Source organism: Oncorhynchus keta, chromosome 32, assembly GCF_023373465.1.
Source record: "Oncorhynchus keta strain PuntledgeMale-10-30-2019 chromosome 32, Oket_V2, whole genome shotgun sequence".
Classification (NCBI taxonomy): domain Eukaryota; kingdom Metazoa; phylum Chordata; class Actinopteri; order Salmoniformes; family Salmonidae; genus Oncorhynchus; species Oncorhynchus keta.
The window spans coordinates 20,324,809-20,347,174 of NC_068452.1; the positions used below are offsets into that span (position 1 = coordinate 20,324,809).

A 22,366-nucleotide genomic window follows, 5' to 3' on the forward strand; every position below is an offset into this window, starting at 1 on the left:
CGAAAATTGCAAATCAATCCCAGAACAACATGAACGTCCTTTACCTTGTGAAGATGCTGGAGGAGACAGGTACAAAAGTATCTATGTCCACAGTAAAACGAGTCCTATATCGACATAACCTGAAAGGCCGCTCAGCAAAGAAGAAGCCACTGCTCCAAAACCTCCATAAAAAAAGTCAGACTACGGTTTGCAACTGCACATGGGGACAAAGATCATACTGTTTGGAGAAATGTCCTCTGGTCTGATGAAACAAAAATAGAAGTGTTTGGCCATAATGACCATTATGTTTGGAGGAAAAAGTTAGAGGCTTGCAAGCTGAAGAACACCATCCCAACCATGAAGCACAGGGGCAGCAGCATCAGATTGTGGGTGCACTTTACAAAATAGATGGCATCATGAGGGAGGAAAACTATGAGGATATATTGAAGCAACATCAAGACAACAGTCAGGAAGTTAAAGATTGTCCATTTGGAAGACCCATTTGCGACCAATGACCCCAAGCATACTTCCAATGTTGTGGAAAAATGGTTAAGGACAACAAAGTCAAGGTATTGAAGTGGCCATCACAAAGCCCTGATCTCAATCCCATAGAAAATGCATGGGCAGAACTGAAAAAGCGTGTGCAAGCAAGGAGGCCTACAAACCTGACTCAGTTACAACAGCTCTGTCAGGAGGAATTGGCCAAAATTCACCCAACTTATTGTGGGAAGCTTGTGGAAGGCTACCTGTTTAACTTGGGTAAAACATTTCAATTTAAAAAGGTTAATGCTACCAACTACTAATTGAGTGTATGTAAACTTCTGACCCCCTGGGAACGTGATGAAAGAAATAAAAGCTGAAATAAATCACTCTCTATTATTCTGACATTTCACATTCTTAAAATAAAGTGGTGATTCTAACTGACATAAGACAGGGAATTATTACTAGCATTAAATGTCAGGAATTGTGAAAAACTGAGTTTAAATATATTTGGCTAAGGTGTATGTAAACATCCGACTTCAACTGTAGTCAGCTCTGCGATTCGAACCTTTCGGTTACTGGCCCAAAGCTCTTCCAAAGCTCTTAAACGCTGGACTACCTGCATACCTTTGAAAGATATTCTTGATTATTTTAGTTCTTCCTCGATAGACCTTCTCCAGCTGTTCCTGGGTCTTCCCGGTTTCCTTTTCCCCCTGGAAATTCCAGGTTACAGATAATAAATATTACACAAGTGTGCTTTTGTGTTGTTGATGTAGAGAAATGAGCTTGCCGAGCCTTCTGAGAGTAAACAACCCAACCAGAACCCCCCCCCCCCCCCCCCCCCCCCCCACACTCAGATCGCACAGTTTAACCAATAGTATTTAATGGGTTATGCAATTCTCTGCTAAGGCCCAATCTCCTCCCAACAGTACAGTACAATGAGTAAACCAGTCCCTTGCATTTTATTGGCAAAAAATTCAATAAAACAGACCTAAATAAATATGTGTTTTCATGAAGGGGCAATTACTAAAAAGAGAACAGGGCAAAAATCAAAATAAAACAAATTTAAAAACCACCAATTGCTTTTTTTCCCTTCGAAATTGGGAAAATGTAAAAGTAACGATTCTTAAAAAAGGGACCATTCATTCGTTTTCCACATCATATATCATGTAATATATCATGTAACAACTAGAACCAATATAAAAACTGCAGCGGAACAGTGCCACCATCTGGAAGTCTTAAGCTTTGGTCACAGGATTTAAAACACACGGAGGGGGGTATGCCTCCCTCCAAAAACTACCTGGACCCTGGAGAGTGGCTTAAATTAATTAACTCCATAGGTCTTGTACAGGTCCAGTCTAAAGGCAGGCTAGACTGGTACTGTCGGTCAGGGGAGGGGGTTGGATGACAACCAAAGCATTTATCAAAGGAGAACCCAGAGCATCTGGGACAACTCCGAGGCATGGTGTGTATGAGATGGAAAACAGTCCCATTTCTCAAAACTAATGCAGCCCGATTCCATTCTTTTCATTTTAAAATTGTTGAATTTTCCCATTTCTCATCAGCTCAGTGCCATGCCCCCCTCCTCACTGTGGGGGGACCCTAGGGCTTTGACCCCCAGAACAACACCGCCCCTCAGGGGAGGGAGAGACAGGGAAGCTGGGTGGGTGAACATGGGAGATGGAGGGCTCCAAGTTGCAGTTGGAACACTGATTACCCCACCCCTCCACCTCACCCATGATTACTCGCGCTCCCCCTGCCTGCACCCCAGAGGTTTCCCTGGGGTACTGAGCCCATGGCAGGACATAGCAGGATGGTAAGTGGTGAGGGGGCTGAATCAGGCAGCCACCCCCACCTCCACCTTCCACTCAGGTCAGTCAGTTCGTAGTGAGATAGATAGTGAGGGCTCAGTTTGAGGCGCTGCTGTTGGAGGAGCTGGAGGTGGAAGGTATAGCCGTGCCAGAGGCCCCGGAAGTGGCCACAGACTTGCGGATGTGAGGCATGAGGAAGGGGTCACTGGCTAGCTGGTGCACATCGATACGGTCTTCCTTCCGGTAGACCAGACAGCGCCTTATAAAGGCCTGGAGAGAGATAAGGAGGGGACATTTAGAGACGTTGTGACAGGGGAAGAGTTTGTGTACAGAGCAGAAAGGGATGAATGTGTAAAGTGAAAGAGGGCTGGAGAAACAACACCAGGTGAGGATGATTTTAAGGAATGGACTAACAAATGACAGAAAGGTGAGGGAAGGACAGACAGAAAAAACAAGCAGTACCTTAGCTTCTGGGGTGACTACTGGTTTGGGGGGAAACTGCACCTCTGTTGCCTTCAGTATGGTGTTCTCCTGCAGGATGTCCTGTTGAGACTGGTTATGGCCAAAGGGCTGGAAGGGAAGACAAAGAAAGAAAAAGGGCTAAAGTTAGCAACACAAAACTTCCTCATCTCTTAAATGGAATATAAAGAGTATGAAAACAATTCCGAGAATAGTTAGTAGCGTGTGCGTGCTTGCATTACCTTGCGTCCATACAGAGCCTGGTAGAAGATGACTCCCACTGACCACACGTCCACCTTGTTGGAGATTTTAGGAGGCTCTTTACCCACCACAAAGCATTCTGGGGGAAGGTACCTGCAAGGGAAGATCATTTATTAGAGAAACACTCTTTTCCACAATAACAAATCATCCAAAACAAGATAGTCATTCTATTGCTGTAGTTTGTGCGAAGCCTCACCAGTAGGTCCCTGCACCCTGCGAGGTCAGCTCCATCCCGTCCACGGAGTTGTAGCTGTCGTCGTCCATGATCTTGGACAGGCCGAAGTCGGTGATCTTGATCTCCCCACAGGCTGTGCCATTCACCAGGAGGATGTTGCCTGAGAAAAAGACAAGTCAGAGATCAAGACAAAAAAAAGGTCATAATGAACATTCCTCAGTAATATGTGGTCACGGCTGGTTTATAAATTGGTCTAACGACGTGTCTGTAGACAATTCGAACATGACAAGTTTCGCTGGGCCAAACAACATTTCATTTATACTCCGGTGGAATGTCTATAGAGACGGTCACTGAGACTTTCAGTTTCCTTGTTGCAGACCGATTTTAAAAAGTTTTGTCATGGTTACCTGACTGCGACAGCAACGTGACAAGTAAAAAAAAATATCCAGTAGAGTGCCCTGCATTTAATATGTCACACTCGCAACAGCTATTTTCTGTAATTAGCTCGCCTTTACCTTGTTGTGAGTTTACTTTCCTGTAATAATTAATAAAAATGTACTAAAAAAGGTAGCCTAGTGGTTAGAGCGTTGGGCCAGTAACCAAAAGGTTGCTGGATTGAATCCCTGAGCTGACAAGGTAAAAACCTGTCGTTCTGCCCCTGAGCAAGGCAGTTAACCCACAGTTCCCCAAATGCCGAAGACTTGGATGTCGATTAAGGCAGCCCTATGCACCTCTCTGATTCAGAGGGGTTGGGTTAAATGCGGAAGACACATTTCAGTTGAATGCATTCAGTTGTACAACTAACTAGGTATCCCCCTTTCCCTAAAAAGATGTCAGCTATGCTCATTATTTGAACTGCCTACCTTCTAACACGCTAGAAACTAACCAAAACATTGTTTCTAAAGTTGCTTTTAGTTGTCTGGCTTGCTAGATTAACATATATCGAATTAACGGATGGGTTAATCGGTGTTAAAATACACCAGTTATGCTATTTGGACCACCAGGCTGCATATCATAACAACAAGTTTGATGTCGGGCAACGATAGAATGTTCAAGATGTATGGATGTGATGTCTTTGACTATTTTCTACACTGTAGAATAATAGTGAAGACATCACAACTATGAAAGAACACATATGGAATCATGTATTAACAAAAAAAACAAATCAAAAACACATTTTATATTTGAGATACTTCAAATTAGCCACCCTTTGCCTTGATGACAGCTGGGCACACTCTTCGCATTCTCTCAACCAGCTTCATGAGGTAGTCACCTGGAATGCATTTCAATTAACAGGTGTGCCTTATTAAAAAGGTAATTTGTGGAATTTCTTTCCTTCTTAATGCGTTTGAGCCAATCAGTTGTGTTGTGACATGGTAGAGGTGGTATACAGCAGATAGCTCTATTTGGTAAAAGACCAAGTCCATTTTATGGCAAAAACAGCTCAAATAAGCAAAGAGAAACAACAGTCCATCATTACATGAAGGTCAGTCAGTCCGGAACATTTCAAGAACTTGAACGTTTCTTCAAGTGCAGTCGCAAAAAGCATCAAGCGCTATGATGAAACTGGCTCTCATGAGGACCACCACAGGAAAGGAAGAACCAGAGTTACCTCTGCTACAGACACATCTCAACATCAACTGTTGACAGGAGTCAGGCCTTCGTGGTCAAATTGCTACAAAGAAACATGTGCAATGGACATTAGACTGGTGGAAATCTGTCCTTTTGGTCTGATGACGCCAAATTTTAGATCTTTGGTTCTGACCGCGTTGTCTTGGTGAGACGCAGAGTAGGTGGATGGATGATCTCCGCATGTGTTGTTCCCACCATGAAGCATGGAGGAGGAGGTGTGATGTTTTTTTGCTGGTGACACTGTCTGCGATTTATTTATAATTCAAGGCACACAGCCTTCTGCAGCGATACGCCATCCCATCTGGTTTGCGCTTAGTGGTACTAGCATCTGTTTTTCAACAGGACAATGACCTAATACACCTCGAGGCTGTATTGGCTATTTGACCAATAAGATGAGTGATGGAGTGCTGCATCAGATGACCTGACCTCCACAATCACCCGACCTCAACCCAATTGAGATGGTTTGGGATGAGTTGGACCACAGAGTGAAGGAAAAGCAGCCAACAAGTGCTCAGCATATGTGGGAGCTCCTTCAAGACTGTTGGAAAAGCATTCCAGATTAAGCTGGTTGAGAGAATGCCAGGAAAGTGCAAAGCTGTCATCGAGGCAAATTGTGGCTACTTTGAAGAATTTGCTTAACACTTTTTTGGTTATGATTCCATATGATGATGGACACACACATGATTCCATATGTGTAATTTCATTGTTTTGATGTCGTCACTATTATTCTACAATGTAGAAAATAGTACAAATAAAGAAAAACCCTGGAATGAGTAGGTGTGTACAAACTTTTGACTGGTACTCTAAGTGATGGCATCAGTGTTGACCTGGTACTAATATCGCAGTGTAACTGCTGCCATGCTAGTGTCCATGCGATCCGTTGCTGTGTGTACCCACCAGGTTTAAGGTCGTAGTGGATGATGGGTGGGCGGATCTCGTTGAGGTACTTGAGGGCGTTGACCATCTGCATGATGATGGAGCGGCCCTCCTTCTCCGACATCAGCTTGTGCTGCTTCAGGTAGAAGTCCAGGTCGTTCCCTTCACAGTACTCTAGAACCGTACAGAACCTGGAACACAACGAGAGAGAGAGAGGATGTGGTACTGTTCAGCGCTAGAAACGCACAGAACCTAGAACAATGACAGTGCAATCGGCTGTGTGGTACTGTCTTAGTTTAGAACCGTACAGAGCCTGTTCCACAACGAGAGACAAGGGAACCGACTGTGAGGTACTGTTTCAAAAAAAGTCGGACACAGAGTATCTCAAGTTCTATTCCAAAGATGTGTTGGATATGTTCTGCTGCTGTTTTGGGGGGGGCGACTTACGAGTCTGTGTCGAGTGAAAAGTAGTCGTAGAGTTTGACTATCCGTGGATGGTCCAGCTCCTTGTGGATTCTATACTCTCGACATGCGTGTCTGAAACAGAGACCACATTAAAAACTCCCATGTTAAAACCAAAGTGCTTTTGTTACCCGTATCACTCTGAAAAACAAAAAAAAAGGTGTCCGTCTATGATAAGAAAAAGGGGACTCACTTGTGGTAGTTCTCTTTCTTCTCATCCCTCCAGTTCTTGTTCAACTGGTGGATTTTGACTGCGACGTATCTCTGCTCCGTTAGGTCAAAGGCCTTCAAAATGTGAGAGACGTGACATCAATTACAAATAAATCTTTCGGTCACATCCATTAATTATTTTTCATATCTGAGCAAAACCTGGCACCAATATGAAACCTTGGCACAGACTTTTTAAAAAATGGATTCGGGTGAACATCAAAAGTTCATCATTATGAGAAATCCTTTAGACCATGTAGTCGCTGTACTTAGTTCAATGAGTATACAACTATGCATTTGACCATGATGACAAAAAGGTCAGTTCCAATGAGTGCCCTCACCTTGTAAACTTCACTGAAGCCACCTCGGCCTAGTAAGTAGAGCAGTAGGTACCGGTCATTTAGCGTAGGGTGGTCTTTGAACCTGTTGCGGAAATCAGACATATTTCGATTAAAAGTCCAAACAGAGAGAACACAAACAAGAGAACACTGGTAGAGAGCACGTACGTGGAGTTATCCTCGTTGTGGATCCTCTTGAGCTCGCGGATGTGCAGGTTCCGTACTCGCTCCAACCTTTCCAACTCGGCCTGGATCTCTGCCTCTTCCTGCAATACATGGCAAGCTTATTAGCAACTTTTACAGGAACCAACAGACTAACAGTACACAAACTATATACACAAAATATATAAACATTGCAGGTAAACAGCACACCACCTTCTTGAGATGGCCCAGTCTTAGTTTGAAAATCTCCTCTTGCTCGTGATACTCGGCCTGTGATAACCTGGAAGAAGAAGAAACTCACCATCACAAACAGAAGCAAACCTGGGAAAATGTATGCATTTATACAGAGAGGGGAAGAGGCGGGGTAACGTACGCGTCGCTCTCGGCTCCGTTGGCCTTGCTCTTGCGTTTGTTCTGCTCCAGGCTAAGGGGCAGGGTTTGGGCCATTGAGGGCGGTTTCCTCTTGGCCAGGGCCTTCCTCTGTCTCTCTATGTCCTCTCGCTGGGAGTTGATCCTCTCCTGTTGCCTAGAGACGAGACACAGACAGACAGGTGACGGGGAGGGTCCGTGCTGGTATGAGAGAAAGATTAAAAATAACAGAGGGTAGAGAGGAGCATGAGATGTAGAGTGAGAGAGGCTTTTGAGTGACCCTTACTTGATAAGGTTCTGAAAGGCATATCCGTCGGTCCACTGTTCTGTGAATGAGGCACCATGTCGGACGGTGGTGAAGTGACCCAGACGAAGACGGTCCTGCATGCTCTTGTCGCGACATGCCATCTTCTCCTGCTTCGACTGGGGGGGAGAAGAGACACACATGTTATAGATGGGGGAAAGCTAGTCCTTGGTCAAAATAGACATGGGTGACGGTATTCTAGACTCCCAAGCCTGTTGTAGGGACAGAGGGAAAACTCACTTTCTCAATCAGCAGCTTCTTGCTCATGGTCACGCATTTGTTCAAGCGTTCTTTGTACCTCTCCAGCATCCTCTGCTGCTCATCCAACTGCCTTCGAAGGTCACAGTTCGCCTGAAACAGAACGGGTCAAAATCCCATTCATTAATAGTCCTTTTAAATTAAACAAAGCTTTTTTTAAATGTCAGTTAGTAGTTTCTGAAGAGATCCGTTTCCATGTCTGGAGCATCATGCCGTCTCATGACGAGGCCCACAACATGCTATTCCATTAGAAGACAGAATGGGAAAACAAGGGCGTGTTGATGGCAGATGTGTTCCCACCCGCAGTAAGTCATCTATCCTCCCCTCCTTCTTCTCCAGGTCCGAGTTCTTGTTGTTCTCCATAGCAGTTAGCTTCTCTACCGTCAGGTCAGACTGCAGGAGGAGAACCAGAGGACGAGAAAGAGAGACAAAGTCGAACAGTCATTAGAGACAAGGAGACGTGTCATAAGAGTTACTACAGACATCACCAGTGCTCTGTGTGTGTGTGTGTGTGTACAGATGGTGTAAGGTAACAGCTACCTGTGTGGCTTTGTGGTTCATGTAGAGGGAGACAGGCTTTAGGGAACAGGATGAGTGCTCTGTGTTGGCTGAACCCATAGAGGACGGGCTGCCCTGCTGCATCTGGGATACAAAGACATCCACACATACCACTAACATCATGTCATGGACCACAGTAACATTATGCTTTGCATTCAGGTCAGTTTGAAGGACACGATGGGTTCATTAGGAATGGTGGGGGGGGCGGTGAAAAGGGAGGCGGAAAAAGAAAGGAGAAGTGAGGGAGCATGCTCACCGTGCCTGGGGGGTTGGAGAGGGAGTGATGTTGTGGGGAGGAGCGGACAACTGGAGGAAGACTCCTGGCAGGACTAGTACCAGGACCGCTACCACCCGCAAACTGACAGATTTAATGGAAAAGTCAGAAGAAGAGCGAAGGAATTCAAAGCTATGGAGGAGTCTTGCCAAAAAGTGCATCTTAAACACTCACCTCAAAATAATCACTAATTTTCTGTCCTCTTCCTCCTCCTTTCCCTGGAGAAGAGGAAAAAAAAGGCTGAAAATCTGTGGGCCGTTGATATATTCTGACAACAAAATGGCAGCCGGCAAGGGACGACTGAGGTCAATGAGAGAGATCACGGAGGAAGGGAGACCGACATCTCACCTTGGCTGCCATCGTACGGCTCTGCTTTCCTCTTCCTCGTTCTCTGGTCGTTGGGCTTTTTCTCTGGGGTCTGGAAAACGAGTAGGAGAAACACATTGTACTTTAAGACAGTGGAAGATGCATAAAATATCATATAACAAGAGTGAAAAGATTTATGGCGCCACTGCTGTGGGACTCTGACCTCTAGCTCTTTGTCACTGAGAGAGCCCACGCTGCACAGGCTCTGATTGGACGACTCATTGTGTCCTGAACCCTGTTCAAAAACAAACAAACCCACACAATTACATGTCAGACAAAGAGTGGAAGGATATGCCAAGGGCTGGGAGGGACTAAACTTAATTCACAGTTAAACAAACCAGGTGTGTGGAAGTGAGGGATGACTGACTGTTTCTGACTGTTTCTCCCCATGTCTACTCTCTGGTGAACAGATAAGGTGAGTGATTGTTTTTGAGAGAAAGAGAGAGCAGAAGAGAGTCGGAGAGGAATAGGGTTGAGCTAGCTAATATCATCACCATTCGTCTCCACACTGTGTACCTACCCTATCAATTCTAAATGTCTGTTGCCTAGGTGATGCCTGTCACTCAAATGACTCACTTTTGAATTCACCAGACTCTGCCATATCAGAGAAATATACTTAGTCATTCTGGACACATAATACTGCTCCCTCTAACTAAATTGAACCTGAAATTGCTGAACATCAGACATAACTACTGCAGGTGGGAGTAGGTCTCTCAATCTTTTTCTCCCTCACACTCTCGCCTTTCATTATTTCATCCTCATTCTCTCCAGCCTTGTTCAAACCATTTTAAAATCCTACTACTCAGATAGGGTATTGGAGGGCTTTCAGTGTTTCCCTTGTATTCACTTAGCAGTAGCGCTTCGAAATGAAATACATTTTAAGGATGGACAGAGTGTAGAAAATATAAATGGACCTATATATTGTTATATAATCTTTGAGAACTAGAAATCCCCAAAATAAAAACTAGCTAAACGACTTATTTAATACTATTTTTGGAATGGCTGGATTACTGACGTGGCATGCAGGGTACATGCCAATGGGCCTCAATTGGGGTCCCCATAGGTTATGTTCTAATGTTTAAGCATTAGAACACAGAAATGCTTAGAATTGCAGGGAATTTGCTTTCGCACTGCAGAATTCTTTCAGCTCCATGGAAAAATTGATAGAATTGCAGGAAATGAGCTGAAAAACAGCACAAAACAGCACAGCTCTGCTGCCAATTCTGGACAGATTTAAGCCGCGCCCACAACGCTTATAAGGCAGCTCAGGATGACTGATAGGGAGCAAAGCTACAGGGCTGTTCAAGGTCGAGAGACACAAGTTGAGCTGCCCCCACCACATCCTGGGGCTTTCAGACCTATAACACCAGAGCAGGCTATACGTCTCATCTCTCTCTCGGCTAATACTTCCTTCCCCCCCCCGTCTTTCCACACACTGCAACTGTCAGACAGAACCTGGTCAGACGGGTTCGGCCGTGGCGTGACGCTTTAGCGGGAGCCGCCATTTTCTCTGCGACAGCACCATGCTCTGGGCTCAGTTCTGCCTACGGTTGGCATAGAGCCCAGTCCTGGCTCTCATTCACACTCTGGGCTCCGAATCACTTCCCACAAAGGCAGCTCTCTAAGATGGAGTCTACCTCAGCGCCACCAGGCATGACCTCTAATCAAAAGCCAGAGCGCTACTGCCATAACATCTGGTCAGGGTTTCTACGCGTATGAGAGTGACAGGCATTCCTGCCCTTCCCTACTTCCCCCTCCTGCCCGTTCCCTGTCTTGGCAGCCCTCCGCACTTGCATATGCAGCCGCCACATCATGAGCCAGTAGGAGAGGATACCATACCACACCAGCCAACAAACACAGACACACAGCTCTACATTCTCAAGAGAGAGAGAGACGGAGGGGGCTCTCCTGTCCCTGACCAAGCTCAACCACAAATAGAGAATCAAACAAAGAAAGGGAGAAACAAAGAGAAGGGGTGAGAGAGAGACAAAGACAGACAGATATGGTCCTGAAATAAAAGTTCACTACTGAGATCCTGTTGTCAGTCCTACATTAGTAGAAAGGGTGGAGCGGGAAGGAGCAAGACCCTATATAGGCCTCTCTCATCTCCAATGATATAGTGTAGTAACACAGACCTTAGCCACGCCGACCCCAGTGAAGCGAGCCTCCAGCAGCTCCTGGCGTCGCGGGTCCAGGCTGTGCAGTTCCTCCATCATGGCTGCAGGGACAATGAGCAAGAAACACACAATTTGATATCAGATCCGTTTACTTTCCATAGCACAGACGAACATCATACAGAGTAAGAATACAAGGGGCTGGAAATCCTCTGACAACAGCTTGAAGATTTAGTGACACAACCAGTTCAGGGTTGCCTATAGATGAATGTGTTGATGCATGCAACTACAAATTCGTGGAAACTGACTCACGGATATACTCAGACACACCTGTTTTTTTTTTATCAAGTCACCACCACTGATTCCAACGCAGAACTTGATCAACAACAAGAGATGAAGCAAAGACTAAACAGGCAAGAGCTGAGCATACTCCTGTGCTGACAAGGGACATTTCAGCAAATATGGTTTCAAAACTGTGATTACAGTATCGTGATACGATTAGTGAATCTGATGGAGTCATTTTGCCACATAGCTTCGTTGCCTAGCTAGTTAGCTGACAGTTTTGGCAAGAAGGGTCAGGCCAGCGACAAACCAACTTGTTAATAGTATATCAAATCAACTCGATAACTAACTAGCTAGCTGATCAAAGAGTACAGGCAGCTTGCCATCATCCACTTGCAGGTGACAAAATACTAACAATGAGAGTAACATGATAGATAGACATTGCCATGACTCATGATCATGTGTTCATTACATTAGTTGACATGTGTCAATAATTCAGGTTCCCCCCTTGGCTAGTCTATGGGAATGGCTGCCTTGTTGGTAATGGCATTCCAAACATGTTTTTGTTGCTAAACGTTTGTTGGCTAGCTAGTTAACTACAGTAGCCAGCTAACGTCCGACGTTAGCCACCTGGTGCAGCTAACCATTAACTAGCAAGTTGGTCACTTCGTTGGCAAATATGTCTGATAGGTAACAAAATAAAACAGCATTTTATATTTCCAAATGATAACTACTTGCAAAATTGTCAATTAAAAAAGGGGAATAGATAACTAACGTTACTAGGCTAAGGTTGATGGATAGCGATATGGCAAATGTCCGACTAACATGGTAGGTTAGCTAGCTAGCGTTAGCTACATGAAAACTGCTGTTTTTCAGGAATATTATGTCCCAACCCAAAGTTATGTGAGAAATAAAACATTAATACAACTCGACCAATGTTACCTGTTGTAATTATATTTTCCACGGGCCCAATCTTTATATGTCCACGATTCTTGTATCCCTACCTCGACACTGTCAAACGAGGCCTCATCCAAATCCCCGTTCTTCGGTGTTGATTTGTTACCCGTTAGGAGACGAGCGTCTGCTTGGCCCCCCAATAACGACGGATAGTTCCCTTCTCCGCCTAGAAGTGCCGGGGTATCCCGAACCAGCCTTTCCGCACTCCCTACACCGGTATCCCCAGGTTCACGTTCCTTTCATCAAGGGCCGTACCATGCCTCTTTCGGGGTATTTTATCCCGAACAATGACCATCACTTGCCCTTTTCATCGCGAATATGCTCCAACAATGTGGCTATTTTGTGTTATAATGTTGTCCTCCGATCTGATATGTTCGGTCTAATTCTGTACTCAATCAGAACAAAGTTGGTGTCTGGCTTCACCTTCCTCGCCCTAGCAAACAATCTGTTACGGAAATTGTGTTATTCCGATCATTTCAGTTTAATCTGGATTGGTTCGGTCTCTTTTTTTGGTCATATAAACAATAATCGGTAAATCTCCTTTATTCTCGTGATATTGTTCAAATTTTGCTTTCCACATTCACCCCAACCACGCCTTCCCCCAAAACAGACTGTAGACCAATTGAAATTGATTTACAAACTAGCTACATGCAATCTAAAACTGGCCATAACTTTTCAGGGAGACAGAAACGCAATCATCTTTTGAAATGTGAAGTGAAGGCAATTAATTATCTGAAAGGAATCATGTGACAACGATGAGTTTACACAGTTTTTTAATCATCTTGAAAGTGTTAATGTAAAAAATTGTTTTTAACTCATACATCACAATTAATCTAAAACAATGAAAAATGGCAAACAGTCTGTTGAATGTAAACATTAGAACATTGGGTTTCCAGACCTTTTTTCGGGTTTCATTAGCTCATCATCCTTTTCTATATGCCGTTTCTGAGCCAGGGCTGTGAAGACAAATGGCTGAGGGAACCCAATAGCAAAACATGTCTAATGCATTGCACACACATCACCCCTCAATCCATCTCCAACTCTATCCATCCCTCCCAGGGGTTGCAGTCCCACATCTACCTCAGACACTAGTTCAATGATAAGCCACAGTGTTCTCTCTGCTGTTCCTGGCTCACTCCTGTGTCTCTGGTGGTTGGGTATGAGGCTTGCGGTACTTGCATTGGATCCAGACACGGTACATGGTCAGCTGCTTGCCTCTGTTCACCTGCAGCCGCCGGTCCACCATGTTCTGGACCTTCTCCAGACCTGCTTCACTGAAGTAGTCATGTAGCTCATCTGGAGAGAGATGTCACGGAGATATTATACACACAAAAAAAAAACAGAAAGGGTCTAGTGTCTGAGGTAGATGTGGGACTGCAGCCCCTGGGAGGGAGGGATAGAATTGGGATACCTCCATGAGACCATTGTAATGATGGACAATATGGAGATGGATTGAGGGGTGATGTGTGTGTAAAGCTTTAGTCATGTTTTGCTATTGGGTTCCCTCAGCCATTTGTCTGCACAGCTCTGGGTTCACCCAGGTGCTTAGATACAAATATATACTTTGAAAATTAAAAATAAACAGACTTGCAAATTACCACTGTTTAAAAAGCAGTAAATACTAGCCTTTTGATTGGATTTATTTATTACCTTGAGTGAAGAAATAGACTCGTGTTCCATCACCACGGACATAAAAGTTATCTGACAAGCACCTTCCTGAAAAAGGAACATTCAATAATTCAATATTTTCCCCAAAACATGTACATATTGCTAATCACAATTTACAAGCATTTCGATACACACAAGCGTTACGCTACACCCACAATAACATCTGCTAAATATGTGTATGTGACCAATATAATCTGATTCGATTCCACACAGTACCACGCATGAGTGCCTATGGTAACTAACCTTTCTTGAAGCGTAGCTGTGCCATGTCATAGCGCCCATAGTCCCTGAGCAGCAGCACTCCTCCAGGCTTCAGCAGCCGAGCCAGTCTGCTGATGGAGGCCTGCATCCTGACAGAATTTTTGGGGGATTTGATTGCACTTAAATTTTCCCTATCACACACACGCACCCACACTTACTTATTGCCACACTCAAACACACACGTCACACAGGGGCGTCTTACTTGTCCGGATGCAGGGCTGAGAGCACGAAGATGAGCACTATAACATCCAGGCTGGCGTCTGGGAAAGGGTAAATAGCGCCCTCATCACCCAGGTCATGAACAAAGGCATAGCAGCGCCCGGGGTCATACTCTGAATTAGCCTGGTGGTGAAAGGGACAAGATGAATGAATCCATTTATCAGCCAACTAATGACACCGCCTATCAAGCATTTCTCCATCTCACCTTGACCAGCTCTACAGCGGTGCTGGAGAAATCACAGCAGTAGACAAAGAGTCCAGGGTCACTGTCCCACACAAAGAAGACAGGGTCATGGAACATGGAGGTGCGAACAGGGTTGCATCTAATACATATTGAGATCTGAATTAGCAGATATAAAGCATGTGCACACGAAGAGGGTAGTAGCTAGTATAAAACGTCAAACTGATCAGGCTGCATACTGCATAATGGGACTGCTCAATACACGTGGTCCCAACCACCACTCACTTGTTGGTCTTCAGAATGGGAAAGACAGTGTTTCCAACACCACAGCCAACCTATTGAATCAAACAAGGACATAGGTTAGCCTACTTTATGCCTGAGGGCCACATATACAGTGCCTTGCGAAAGTATTCGGCCCCCTTGAACTTTGCGACCTTATTACAACTGTATTTTTTTGTGAAGAATCAACAACAAGTGGGACACAATCATGAAGTGGAATGACATTTATTGGATATTTCAAACTTTTTTAACAAATCAAAAACTGAAAAATTGGGCGTGCAAAATTATTCAGCCCCCTTAAGTTAATACTTTGTAGCGCCACCTTTTGCTGCGATTACAGCTGTAAGTCTCTTGGGGTGTCTCTATCAGTTCTAAGTCTCTTGGGGTGTCTCTATCAGTTTTGCACAATTTTTTACCATTCCTCCTTGCAAAACAGCTCGAGCTCAGTGAGGTTGGATGGAGAGCATTTATGAACAGCAGTTTTCAGTTCTTTCCACAGATTCTCGATTGGATTCAGGTCTGGACTTTGACTTGGCCATTCTAACGCCTGGATATGTTTATTTTTGAACCATTCCATTGTAGATTTTGCTTTATGTTTTGGATCATTGTCTTGTTGGAAGACAAATCTCCGTCCCAGTCTCAGGTCTTTTGCAGACTCCATCAGGTTTTCTTCCAGAATGGTCCTGTATTTGGCTCCATCCATCTTCCCATAAATTTTAACCATCTTCCATGTCCCTGCTGAAGAAAAGCAGGCCCAAACCATGATGCTGCCACCACCATGTTTGACAGTGGGGATGGTGTGTTCAGGGTGATGAGCTGTGTTGCTTTTACGCCAAACATAACGTTTTGCATTGTTGCCAAAAAGTTCAATTTTGGTTTCATTTGACCAGAGCACCTTCTTCCACATGTTTGGTGTGTCTCCCAGGTGGCTTGTGGCAAACTTTAAACAACACTTTTTATGGATATCTTTAAGAAATGGCTTTCTTCTTGCCACTCTTCCATAAAGGCCAGATTTGTGCAATATACGACTGATTGTTGTCCTATGGACAGAGTCTCCCACCTCAGCTGTAGATCTCAGCAGTTCATCCAGAGTGATCATGGGCCTCTTGGCTGCATCTCTGATCAGTCTTCTCCTTGTATGAGCTGAAAGTTTAGAGGGACGGCCAGGTCTTGGTAGATTTGCAGTGGTCTGATACTCCTTCCATTTCAATATTATCGCTTGCACAGTGCTCTTTGGGATTTTTAAAGCTTGGGAAATCTTTTTGTATCCAAATCCGGCTGTAAACTTCTTCACAATAGTATCTCGGACCTGCCTGGTGTGTTCCTTGTTCTTCATGATGCTCTCTGCGCTTTTAACGGACCTCTGAGACTATCACAGTGCAGGTGCATTTATACGGGGACTTGATTACACACAGGTGGATTGTATTTATCATCATTAGTCATTTAGGTCAACATTAGATCATTCAGAGATCCTCACTGAACTTCTGGAGAGAGTTTGCTGCACTGAAAGTAAAGGGGCTGAATAATTTTGCACGCCCAATTTTTCGGTTTTTGATTTGTTAAAAAAGTTTGAAATATCCAATAAATGTCGTTCCACCTCATGATTGTGTCCCACTTGTTGTTGATTCATCACTAAAAAATACAGTTTTATATCTTTATGTTTGAAGCCTGAAATGTGGCAAAAGGTCGCAAAGTTCAAGGGGGGCGAATACTTTCGCAAGGCACTGTACTTAGCTGGAACCATATCTGTTTGTGCTCTTGCCAACTCTATTGCTCATTCTCACGGCAAACATGTCTGACATTACAATGAGTGACCATGAGTTGGCATAACACAGACTGGCACTCAAGCTAACATATACTGCAGTCATACTATGATACAATATTCCTCACCTCCAGTATGCGATACATGGCACTGGATCCAGGGTAGTCACCATCTACATGGGCCAGGGGGGTGACTTCACTGCTTTGGCCCTGGCTCTGTTCGAGACCATGTGGTTCACTCTTCTCAGCTCTATCGTCCCCAATACAGGAGTCCCGGTTGAGGCGACACTGTGGGGCCAGCTCAGGGAACTCTGTGAAGAGCCAGTGGCGGTCTTTGAAGAAGCGATTCTCATGGATGGTGTAGAATTCATTCCAGTACTCGTTCGCCCGGCAGTCAAAGTCCTCTGTTGAAATGAGTGGAAGAGATGCAAATTGACTACTACATATACTATATCTTGCTCTGGTACTAACACTACATGACAAAAAGTATGTGGACACCTGCTTGTTGAAAATCTCGTTCCAAAACCATCGGCATTTAATATGGAGTTGGTTCCCAGCTTTGCTGCTATAACAGCCTCCACTCTTCTGGGGAGGCTTTCCACTAGATGTTGGAACATTGCTGCGTGGACTTGCTTCCATTCAGCCACAAGAGCAATAGTGAGGTCGGGCGATTAGGCCTGGCTGGCAGTCAGCATTCCAATTCATCCCACAGGTGTACGATAGGGTTGAGGTCAGGGCTCTGTGCAGGCCAGTCAAGTTCTTCCACACCGATGTTGACAAAACATTTCTGTATGGACCTCACTTTGTGCAAGGGGTATTGTCATGCTGAAACAGGAAAGGGCCTTCCCCAAACTGTTGCCACACATTTGGAAGCACAGAATCATCTAGAATGTAATTGTATGTTGTAGCATTTATGATTTTCCTTCACTAGAATTAAGGTGCCTAGCCTGAACCATGAGAAACAGCTCCAGACCATTATTCCTCTTCCACCAAACTTTACAGTTGGCCCTATGCTTTCGGGAAGGTAGCATTCTTCTGGCATCCGCCAAACCCAGATTAGTCCGTCGGACTGCCAGATGGTGAAGCATGATTCTTCACTCCAGCGAATGCATTTCCACTGCTCCAGAGTCCAATGACAGGGAGCTTTCCAACACTCCAGCCAACGCTTGGCATTGCACAGTGATCTGTGCGGTTGCTAGGCCATGGAAACCCATTTCATGAAGCTCCTGACAAACAGCTATTGTGCCAAAGTTGCTTCCAGAGGCAGTTTGGAACTCGGTAGTGAGTGTTGCAACCGAGGAGAGGTTATATATTTATTTTTTCTCCACAATTTTGTGATATCCAATTGGTAGTCAGTCTTGTCCCATCGTTGCAACTCCCGTACGGACTCGGGAGAGGCGAAGGTCAAAAGCTGTGCGTCCTCCCCGAAACACGACCCCGCCAAGCCGCACTGCTTCTTGACACACTGCTCGATTAACCCGGAAGCCAGCCACACCAATGTGTCGGAGGAAACACCGTAGAGTTGGTGACCGAAGTCAGCCCGCCACAAGCAGCCGCATGAGCACGATGGTACAAGGACATCCCGACCGGCCAAACTCTCCTCTAACCCGGACGACACTTCAGTACTCAGCGGTCCAGTTCTGTGAGCTTGTGTGGTCTATCACTTTGTGGCTGAGCTGTTGTTGCTCCTAGACGTTTCCACTTCACAATAAAAGCACTTACAGTTGACCAGGGCAGCTCTAGCAGGGCAGGAATTTGACGAACTGACTTGTTGGAAAGGTGCCACATTGAAAGTCACTGAGCTCTTCAGTATGGCCATTCTACTGCCAATGTTTGTCTATGGAGATTGCATGGCGGTGTGCTCGATTTTATACACCTGTCAGCAACGGATGTGGCTGAAATAGCCGAATCCACTCATTTGAAGGGGTGTCCACATGCACTATATATACAAAAGTATGTGTCTAGCAGGCCTATGTATGGTTCTTTGTTTTATCACTTATCAGCATCTAGCGCTGAAATAATTGATACCATACTCTCAGTTGGTGAAACTGTTCCCACAATTGGGAAACACCCACCCCTCAACACCACCCACCTGCTCTCAAGGATTAACGGGGTGCAATGAACCAACCTGAACTAAAATTTGGGCTTACACGAGACATTCTCCTTCAAGCAGCCATTCAGCAGCTTTTTAAGCTTAAAGGGATACTTCAGGATCTACTTTGCCAGAGTCAGATGCACTCTTGGATACCATTTTTATGTCTCTGAGTGCAGTTTGAAGGAAGTTGATAACTAGCGTTTGCGCAATGACTAGAATTCTTTGGTAACTGCTAGCATGCTAGTAGATACCATAGACTTCCAGTCATGGTGCTTACGCCAGATAGCATTGGCTCGCAAAACTCTCTCTAACTTCATAAAAATGGTATTCATTAGTTCATTTGACTCTGGGGAAGTAGATAAAGAGATGTCATTGCCAAAATCCCAAAGTATCCCTTCTAATGTCAATATACATTTGGCACTTACCAAAGGAGTTTCACTGAGCAGCTATCGTCTTTACTGCCCTACCCAGAAATTGTCTAAATAAAAAGTGACAAACAACTGAAAAAACGCCTTATATGGAAATAACCTTGTTTTTGAGCAAGTGCTCATGTGCCAAATCCATCTCATTACTGCCACCAGAGATGTGTATATGATGCTCATGTCTCCGCCCTAACAATGGGAGTTGTTGTCCCAAAGCCGGGAAAACAGTAGACAAGCTTAGGTCCAAAATAAGCCCATAGAAACGTATTGGGCTTATATTTGGACTGATTTGAAACCTCTCGCTTCGCCTCTTCCTCTCTGATGCCACGCACAGATTGGCTGATCCAGCAGCAGGAAAGGGAATTGATTTTATCACCTACAACAGTGTATGAACCTCATAACCTGTTGTTTCACCCATGCTACACGGAATGCAATAATAGATTAAGTAGACAATATAGGGTACGTCTTTAGTGATTGCATATTTCAAGGCTTTCTTTAGTGTATTTGAATTATGTTACTAATATTGCAGAAGGTGCAGAAGAGGTAGATTTAGATTATTTCCAGAAAAGGCATTGGCCATGTTCGAGAGCATTAAAACTGCAATGTATCATGGGTAAATTGTGACTGACTGACTGATGTTCAAATAATAATGGGTCGTTACTTATGTCATTTGTGGATCAGTCAGTCGAGACATTATATACAGATCTCTGTTGGCAGTAATGAGGTAGATTCTTTTTCAGATGCATGTCAATTTTATTTTGACCTTTTTTGGAAGTACATACTGTCTGGGATGGCAGCAATGATGATAGTTGCTCAGTGAAACTCCTGTCTTTGGTAAGTTCCACATGTATTTTGACATTATTAAGCTTGAAATGCTGGTGAATGGGTGCTTCTCGGCTTAAAGGGGGACATCTCCTGTAAGCCCAGATTCTGGTTCAGAACCAACCTTGCTTCTCTTGAGGGAGGGGCTGACTGTTTTCCTGGACCTTCTTCTTGGCAGCTGCCTCTTGCTCCTCTGTCCACTCCACATTGTCCCTGAAAGTGAATGGGACACCAACACCACTAGAAACCAAGAGGAAGACATGCTACCCCATGCCTAGTTCTGTTATGTCCATATGTTAGCCCAATAATAGACTAATGAAGCCTAAAGTTACTCCTTACAGTCCAAGGACCTTACATGTTCTGTTGAAAAGCAAATGTACAAAAAGGTGATAGAAGATGTAGATAGTTCATCTGTTTTGCCAAACAGGCGCTGTAACATGGAAATATGGCCGTGTGGGAACCCTAGCCCTATATAAAAACATGTGTATCAATTTAACCTTGTTCTGATTTCTCGCTGATATGAAATGTAAGGTCTTTGTGCTTCCAAAGCCGTACCGCAAGCGATGCATGTTTATGTTCAGACCAAGCCGTGGGGCTCTAAACAAAATGCACATGTACAAAAGAAAACTTCATCCAATGACTCGTGTAACTGAGAGACATGATTAAGGGCTATTCATGTGTGTACTACCACCAGTAGTATGCATGCTCAAATACGAACCATGCGTTGTGTTGAAAAACTTGACGTGGGTCTGTCAGGAAACGGGTTCCGAACTGAGGCCTTTTCAGTTCTCCAGATGTGGATTCTGGTAATATTTGTTCCGTTTCAGTGATGTTTTGCTCCACGATCCCTCCCACAGTAACGGGCGCTGCCATGTTGAATTGACGCACCGGAAGGAATGTCCAGAGAAGTTGAAGCAAAGACTACATTGTCAACGAGATATCCCACTATAGTCCGTAAATCAGCATTGCCTGTGAGTACTCTATTACACCAGTTGAGCGCGCCATAGCCCTACATTGGGCATTATGATCGAGAACGTGGCTGCTGGTGAGAACCCCACATGGGGATGAAAGGAGGTAGGATGAAAGATGATGGCGGGCAAGGAAAAAAGTGCAGCGTATGAATAAATATGGAGTGTGGGATTGCACACACCTTCTGGAAGATCTGGCGAAGGAGAATATGGTGGATAAGGGAAAGGGGGATTATGTTTAGAGGGAGTAATGAATTGAGATTTGCACAGAACTTTTAGAAGAGCTAGAGTAGGAAGGTGAGGGTGAATTCATTGTGGTGGCAGGTGCAGTGATGACCACCGAGAAGAAGCTGAGTGTAGTTGCAACTGAGTGTAGAGGGCAGCGGTGTGGTGAGGGAGGTTGGTGCCAAGCGCAAAAAGAGGGATACGTCCTATAGTAGCTCAGAGGTGGAACCTGGCGAGTTTATGGGTGTTGTACCTGCGGTGAGGATCGCCGAGCATCCCGAGGATAAAAAGGATGATTCTGTCCCAGTGGGACGGAGATTTGTGGAGGGGAATCGATCCTTGCATTTTGGCTAATCCATATGTGGTGTCAGGTTGGATGGAGAAGAGGTTGGGGACTGTTGAAAGTAACTCTGAGTGGAATAGTGATGATTTATTGTGTTTCTTCGGTCCAGAGGGAGTTAGGGACAAGACATTTGACTTGCTTCGCTCTCTTGAGCAGGGTGGAGTTGAAAGGAGTGATAACAGGGATGGCATTGTGTTGAGGAGGATCAGTTGAAATGGAATATTTGCGGTGTCTGTGACACCCGCCGTTTGTTGCGACGCAGACCCGGTGGAGAGCGTGGGGAAATGGAGAAGACATGGTCTGTCCTGCTGAGTAGAGTCTTTGCCCGACAAGGTCAAGTTAGGAAGTGTAAGGTATCCCGGGAGAGATTTTGTCCCTGAAAATACTACACTGTTTTAGGTGTCAAGCATATGGGTATGTTGCAGCAGTATGTAGGAGGGGAGATTCCTAGATGTGAGAAGTGTGCAGGAGGGCATGAGATGAAGGAATGTGGTTTTACAGGTGGTGTTGAGAGGTATAGTGTTCTGTTCTCCCCGACCGTTGGACAGGAGCAGGATTAGACAGGGTTAAAAAGTGGAATGGGGTAGTGTGTTTTTTTCTTGAGAGAGAGAGAGGGCTAATAGTTGGCAGGGTAATTTTCCTTTTCCCCAATTTTGTATTATTGTATCAAAAAATGTAATGTAGGTAGGCCGTGAATGGCCTCACACACCAGTACAGTAGGTGGTGGTTTATGCCCATAAAAATTGGATGCGCTCCGCCAACCAAATCTTTTAGAAGAGAAATAAGACTTCGCACCTG

The 22,366-nt window shown here is 44.7% G+C and overlaps 2 protein-coding genes across 3 annotated transcripts; both read right to left on the bottom strand.

Moving 5' to 3' along the window:
- Positions 1 to 1,402: 1,402 nt before the first annotated feature.
- Positions 1,403 to 12,942, bottom strand: LOC118365248 (serine/threonine-protein kinase tousled-like 2). Its single transcript, XM_035747313.2, has 21 exons — positions 12,310 to 12,942; positions 11,107 to 11,189; positions 9,135 to 9,206; positions 8,954 to 9,023; positions 8,780 to 8,823; positions 8,588 to 8,689; positions 8,314 to 8,415; positions 8,074 to 8,166; positions 7,756 to 7,866; positions 7,498 to 7,634; positions 7,216 to 7,368; positions 7,056 to 7,122; positions 6,849 to 6,946; positions 6,684 to 6,765; positions 6,329 to 6,420; positions 6,121 to 6,210; positions 5,695 to 5,864; positions 3,187 to 3,325; positions 2,972 to 3,083; positions 2,733 to 2,840; positions 1,403 to 2,540 (listed from the first exon to the last, which is right to left on the bottom strand). The coding sequence occupies exons 2-21, from the start codon at positions 11,185 to 11,187 to the stop codon at positions 2,367 to 2,369; spliced, it is 2,097 nt and encodes a 698-aa protein (XP_035603206.2). The 5' UTR covers positions 11,188 to 11,189; positions 12,310 to 12,942; the 3' UTR covers positions 1,403 to 2,366.
- Positions 12,943 to 13,080: 138 nt separating this feature from the next.
- Positions 13,081 to 21,010, bottom strand: LOC118365249 (tRNA N(3)-methylcytidine methyltransferase METTL2-like). Of its 2 annotated transcripts, none has more exons than XM_052490840.1 (9): positions 20,751 to 21,010; positions 20,157 to 20,245; positions 16,823 to 17,097; positions 14,939 to 14,988; positions 14,678 to 14,795; positions 14,456 to 14,595; positions 14,236 to 14,342; positions 13,975 to 14,040; positions 13,081 to 13,620 (listed from the first exon to the last, which is right to left on the bottom strand). In XM_052490840.1, the coding sequence occupies exons 1-9, from the start codon at positions 20,903 to 20,905 to the stop codon at positions 13,457 to 13,459; spliced, it is 1,164 nt and encodes a 387-aa protein (XP_052346800.1). In that variant the 5' UTR covers positions 20,906 to 21,010; the 3' UTR covers positions 13,081 to 13,456. The 2 variants fall into 2 exon arrangements, with proteins under 2 accessions (XP_052346800.1, XP_052346801.1); XM_052490841.1 differs by having other exon boundaries at positions 14,678 to 14,738; positions 20,751 to 21,004.
- Positions 21,011 to 22,366: the final 1,356 nt, after the last annotated feature.

What these genes read in the sequence shown, in the direction of transcription:
- LOC118365248 (XM_035747313.2), bottom strand. Translation starts at nt 11,187, where the DNA reads ATGATGGAGGAACTGCACAGCCTGGACCCGCGACGCCAGGAGCTGCTG. An exon ending in GCCTTTCAGAACCTTATCAA is followed by an intron (nt 7,369 to 7,497) that starts GTAAGGGTCACT and finishes TCTCGTCTCTAG; the next exon opens with GCAACAGGAGAGGATCAACT. An exon ending in CACAACGAGGATAACTCCAC is followed by an intron (nt 6,766 to 6,848) that starts GTACGTGCTCTC and finishes TTTCCGCAACAG; the next exon opens with GTTCAAAGACCACCCTACGC.
- LOC118365249 (XM_052490840.1), bottom strand. Translation starts at nt 20,905, where the DNA reads ATGGCAGCGCCCGTTACTGTGGGAGGGATCGTGGAGCAAAACATCACT. An exon ending in CCCATTCTGAAGACCAACAA is followed by an intron (nt 14,796 to 14,938) that starts GTGAGTGGTGGT and finishes AATATGTATTAG; the next exon opens with ATGCAACCCTGTTCGCACCT. An exon ending in CCGCTGTAGAGCTGGTCAAG is followed by an intron (nt 14,596 to 14,677) that starts GTGAGATGGAGA and finishes TTTCACCACCAG; the next exon opens with GCTAATTCAGAGTATGACCC.